The sequence below is a fragment of the Choloepus didactylus genome, chromosome 6 (assembly GCF_015220235.1).
Source record: "Choloepus didactylus isolate mChoDid1 chromosome 6, mChoDid1.pri, whole genome shotgun sequence".
Classification (NCBI taxonomy): Eukaryota; Metazoa; Chordata; class Mammalia; order Pilosa; family Megalonychidae; genus Choloepus; species Choloepus didactylus.
Window position 1 is genome coordinate 2,657,145 of NC_051312.1, and position 5,411 is coordinate 2,662,555.

General features: G+C 67.3%; 1 protein-coding gene across 1 annotated transcript; it reads right to left on the bottom strand.

Annotated features, from left to right (window-relative positions):
• Positions 1–858: 858 nt before the first annotated feature.
• On the bottom strand, positions 859–4,421 carry LOC119536545 (vegetative cell wall protein gp1-like). Its single transcript, XM_037839407.1, has 6 exons — positions 4,158–4,421; positions 3,698–3,923; positions 3,519–3,605; positions 2,309–2,438; positions 1,876–1,987; positions 859–1,650 (listed from the first exon to the last, which is right to left on the bottom strand). Exons 1-6 carry the CDS (start codon positions 4,419–4,421, stop codon positions 859–861), a joined length of 1,611 nt encoding a protein of 536 aa, XP_037695335.1.
• Positions 4,422–5,411: the final 990 nt, after the last annotated feature.

The window sequence follows — 5,411 nt, forward strand, 5'->3', positions numbered from 1 at the left end:
CTATCTCCCAGTAGTGGAGGACACTGCCTTGTCTGACTCTCTTGATGGCCCCAAGGAAGGGACGTGTGTCATAGCCCCAACATCGGTGGCCCTGGGTAAAGAAGGGTTTGGAAGAGGAGGGCTCTGAAGGTGCAGCTGGTAATACACGGTATTTGGCGGGAGCTTCCTTTTCTCCACGTTTGCACAGACACGAGGCCCGACGGTGCGGGGGCCCCAGCCACCTGGCGGATTGCTTCCTGCTGCACAGAACAAAGCGCCGAGTGATTCGAAAACATCGCCTCGTGGCTTAATTCAGGTTTCTCTCCTCTCCCCGTGAGGACGCGATTACGGTGCAAATCACTGACTCGTGTCCCCCAGGAAGTCGGGCCAAAGTCCTGACCCCGGCACCCGGGAACGTGACCGTCATGTGGGAACAGAAGTGCAGAGGCAGGGGGCGGCGGTGAGGCCACGGGGCAGGTGGGCTCCACTCCCGTGCGCCTGGACCCTTACGGCTGGCACCTCACCTCGGACTTCCCAGCTCCCGATGGGGAGGGAACAAATCCCTCCGGTTTTGACACCAAGGCCCTGGGTGTTTAGGGGGCAGTGGAGGGTCGGGTCAGAGAGGGGAAGCGGCAAGCCCGTGGCAGGAGGCGAGGTGGACGACAAGGACATCTGGGTCTGGCCCGGCTCGGCCCGGCCCCTGGGCTCCAGGACACCCTGCAGAAGTTGTTAAAATGCGGATTCTGGGCCCACCCCCGACACAGGGGCTGCAGCCAGGACGGGATGGGCATCTCACGCTCCCAGGAATGAGCTGCAGGGCTGGGGTGGGCAGGATGGGCAGCAAGTCCCAGAAAATCGGGGGGCCTGGGGAGCCCCGCCTCAAAGGAGCTTCAACAGCGTGGGGGGTGGGCACACCTTTAACCCGCCGTCATTCATGGCCAGGCTGGCAGCGGGTGCTGGGCCGGGTGTGGTGTGGTGGGCCGGGTGCTGGGTGCTGAGTGGTGGGCTGGGTGCTGGGTGCTGGGCCGGGTGCGGGGTGGTGGGCTGGGTGCTGAGTGGTGGGCTGGCAGCAGGTGCTGGGCCGGGTGTGGTGTGGTGGGCCGGGTGCTGGGTGCTGAGTGGTGGGCTGGGTGCTGGGTGCTGGGCCGGGTGCAGGGTGGTGGGCTGGGTGCTGAGTGGTGGGCTGGCAGCAGGTGCTGGGCCGGGTGTGGGGTGGTGGGCTGGGGGCTGGGTGCTGAGTGGTGAGCTGGGGGCTGGGTGCTGGGCCGGGTGTGGGGTGGTAGGCTGGGGGCTGGGTGCTGAGTGGTGGGCTGGCAGCAGGTGCTGGGCCGGGTGTGGGGTGGTGGGCTGGGGGCTGGGTGCTGAGTGGTGAGGTGGGGGCTGGGTGCTGGGCTGGGTGTGGGGTGGTAGGCTGGGGGCTGGGTGTGGGGTGATGGGCTGGGTGCTGAGTGGTGGGCTGAGGGCTGGGTACTGGGCTGGGTGCGGGGTGGTGGGCTGGGTGCTGAGTGGTGGGCTGGCAGTGGGTGCTGGGCCGGGTGCGGGGCGGTGGGCTGGGGGCTGGGTGCTGGGCCAGGTGCGGATTGGTGAGCTGGGTGCTGAGCGGCCAGTAGCTGGGTACCGGGCTGGGTGCGGGGCGGTGGGCCAGGGGCTGGGTGCGGGGTGGTGAGCTGGCTGCCAAGCAGAAACGGGGTCACTCCCCCACCCCCGCCAGCGGTTCTGAGAAGAAGCTGGCAGCTGCCCACACCTCACGCCGAGGCTGGCGGCCCCACATTCCAGAAATAACCCGTCCCGGGGCCCTGGCCGCCACGTGCCCCAGCCTGCCCCTCTGGAGCAGCGTCGGCCGCGCCCGCTCCAGGCCTGGCCTCTCCCCTCCCGGTGCGGGTGTCAGCGGCGCACCCCACAGCCACAAGCAGGGCAACCGGGGGACAGGGAGACGGGATTGGGACGGACCCAGGCAGAGGGGAGGTGTGGGGTCGCGTGGGGAGTGGGGTCCAGGGGCAGAGGCAGCCTGTGAGGAAGAGGGGAGGAGACCCGGGAAACACTGGAACAGGGACCCAGGCCCAGAGGCAGGCGGGGGGGGGGGCAGCACGACAGGGACCCCGAAAGTGAGAAGGGGAGCGAGCCAGGAAATAGCCTGGGGAGACTGAGGCAGGGTGGGGGACAGACTCGGGCTGTCCCAGATAGTGCCCTGGGGGTGGCCGGGCGGGCCGGGAGGGGCCGGGGCCGTGACTCAGAGCCTCTGCCCAGCGCCGAGGGAAGGCAGGGGCAGCCCAGCCCTCGGGGAGCCCCCCGCCCCCCCAGGCCCAGAAGCCTCAGCTCAGGCCAGGACCTGAACCAGGAGATTCCGACGTGGGGCGGGGGCCGGGGGGGCAGAGCTGGAGAAGCCACAGCCCCTCGCTGCCCCTCCCTGCCCACGACATCCTTCCCAGCAGGGGTCAGAGCCGCGGCCCACGTCTGGACTGTGGACGGCAGGGGCTGGGGGTGGGCGGCGGGTCACCAGTCTCAGTCACTGCCCATCCGCCTTCTCCGGGACCCTGGGCTGCCGTCCCTCTGGCACCCGTAGGCCCAGACCAGCCTCCCCATCCAGGAGAGCCACCGGGACCCACGGGCCGGCCCTGCCCTCTCGGTGTGGGGGGGGTCACAGCCTCTGTCCTCACCCCATCCCAGGACCGGGGCTCCCGCCTCCCAAGGCCACTGTGCCCTCCTTCCTGTGACATGCAGCACAGACAGCCCCGTGGGGACCCGAGGGAGGGCAGGGTCACTTTCCGCCCCTCAGCAGCTCTGGTCCGGCCCAAAGGCCTCCCTCCCTCCCACCCCAAGGCCACAGGCAGGGGGTCTGGACATGGCAAACGGGCTTCCTGCCCCTGAGGGGGGTCTGAGTGCAGCGGACAGGGCACGGTGGCAGGTGCAAAGGGTGCCTCGAGGAGGGCTCACTCCGGCCCCCCCAGGTCTCAGCGCTCACCCCACAGCATGGCCTGAGCCCTGTCCCAGCCACCCGCTGACATCACTTGATGGCCTAGCCAGAAGGGAACAGCAAAGCCAGTGCCCGTCTCGTGTTCCTTCCCCACCCTCTGCGACCCCGTCTGCTCACACCTGCACACTGCTCACACCTGCACACTGTTCACACCTGTTCACACCTGCTCACCGGCTCACACCTGCACATCTGTGCACATGCTGACACATGCATACTTATTCACATCTGCTCACCTCACACCTGAGCACTGCTCATACCTGCACACCTGTGCAAATGCTGACACCTGCGTACCTATTCACACCTGCACACCTGCTCACACCTGAGCACTGCTCACACCTGCACACCTGTGCAAATGCTGACACCTGTGTACCTATTTACACCTGCTCACCTGCTCACACCTGAGCACTGCTCACACCTGCACACCTGTGCAAATGCTGACACCTGCGTACCTATTCACACCTGCACACCTGCTCACACCTGCACACTGCTCACACCTGCTCACACCTGCACACACACTTATTAGCTCTCTCCTCACCTCTTCTCAGTAACCCCGATGGACACTCACCTGGCAAGATGAGGTTGGCACCTCTAATGGCCCCCCGCCCACCAGTTCTTGTGGAATCCCCGCCCCTCGGGACTTGCCGACTTGCTTCTGAGGAAGAGGATAAGGTGGGTCTGGATGTCGCTCCCAAGATTAGGTCGCAGAGACTGCAGCTCCCATCCCCGGACCCCGTCCTCACTCACTCGCCAGGAACCGTGCAGGGAGCTGTGCCCCGGGCGGCGCCAATGCCTCCAGCTGGGGGGCTCGGGTCAGGAAGGTAGGGGGGCCTCGGGGAAGAGACGGCCCTATGCAGGGCCCCAGCACCCCATGGCTGCCCAGCGCGGTGCGGCTCCCCTGACATTTCCCAGGAGGCCCTCGCGGCCGCTCACGTCGGTGCACAGGAGATGGGCGCGGAGAGGGGCGCCTGGTCTGAACCCCACCCGAGAGTCCCAGAGGCGCTGACTTGGGTCCCCTTGCTAACGTGCACACACGTGCACCCCAACAAAACGCATGCTGACCCTGCCCGGGAAACAGCAGCCCTTGGACAGGGGCAGGCTGTGAGGTTTGCCCACAGCGTCCCCTCTGGAAGCCAGGTCCTCGGAGGGGACACCAACAAGGGGGCACCACCCCCAAATGCGGATGTGTGACAGGGCAACAATTCACCTTTCCAGAGGAGTCCGCATTTTTAAGAAAGGGTCGCTCCACAGGGGCAGGAGACGGGCCACGGGCAGGGCCCACCCAGCCAGACCTCGTGGGGCCCAGCCGGCCCACCTGGCAGGGGAATCGGGTGGGGTGCAGGGACCCCCGCTGGGGACGCCCAGTCGTGGCCTCCCTGGCCTTGGCGGGCAGCAGGGGTTGACGGCCACCCTGCACCCCTGGCCCAGCCCCTGCACCTGCCCCTTTGTTTGCACAAATCCTGTCCCTCATGGACTTAAAAGCGGAGCTTTGATGGCTGTGCCAGGGCCCTGGCAGCCTCCGTGGCCACCCGAACAATCACGCCATTGTCCCCAGCCCCGGGGCTGGCGGCCCTGTTAATGGTTAAACCCCAGGGGAGGGGGCAGGCCCTGCCTGGGGCCCCGGGGAGCCTCTGGGGCACACCCACCCCCCACAGGGCTCTGCCGTCCCCTGCACGACCCCACCCCCGGGGTGGGTGCGCCCATGTGCCCAGGGCTGTTGGGTGATGCGCAGACACCTGAAGCCAGGGAGGGAGGGCCATGGGGGTCCCGGGGAAGGGAGCTGGGGCCGCCCTCTGTCTCGGTTTCCACGCCTGTGGCCAGACCTCCCTGGCCCCGACTGCAGACCACAGCTGGGTGCCAGGGCGGGGCCGGCCCAGCAGGCAGGAAGGGTCCTGCCCCCTCTGACCCTCGGTGTTCTCCTCTGTGAATCCGGGAGAGTGAAGAGACATCTGCCTTGGCCCCACAGCCCTGCTCCTGTGGCCTCACTGCCCCTGGGACTGAGTCACCCCCCAGGATGCCACGGTGTCCTCCCCACTGCTCGTCCCGCCCTCAGAGGAGGCCCGGGGCCACCAGGCGACATCTCCACGGCTTCCTCCTCACTCCACCCTGCTGTCCCGTCCCCTAGCTGCCCTCGGTCACTGCAGGTCTGAGCCTTCTCCAGGGTCTCCTGCTCAGCACCCCCTCCCTGGGCCCAGGATCCCCCCTGCTTCCAGCTTGCTGGTGTTAACCTTCCCCACCCCTGGGGTGCTTCTCAAACCTTCCTGGAGCTGCCTCTGCATCGGGCCCCTCCTGCCCCCTTTCTACTCTCCCAATGTCCCCCCGTCCTCCTGCCCCCCATCCCCTCATCCCCCCATCTTCCTGTCCTCTTGCCCCCCAGCCCCTCTGGCCTGACCCTTCACTCCCCCTTCTCCTCCATGTGGAACCCCCAGCCATCAAGAGTGTTGTGGGACGTCACACCAGG

Bases quoted from the DNA above. Each gene is read 5' to 3' on its own strand.
- LOC119536545 (XM_037839407.1), bottom strand. From the start codon at position 4,421: ATGAGGGACAGGATTTGTGCAAACAAAGGGGCAGGTGCAGGGGCTGGG. The intron at 3,606-3,697 runs GTGAGTGAGGAC...CCTCTTCCTCAG, and splicing joins CCCTGCACGGTTCCTGGCGA to AAGCAAGTCGGCAAGTCCCG. The intron at 2,439-3,518 runs GTGAGTGTCCAT...TGCCGTCCACAG, and splicing joins TGCCAACCTCATCTTGCCAG to TCCAGACGTGGGCCGCGGCT.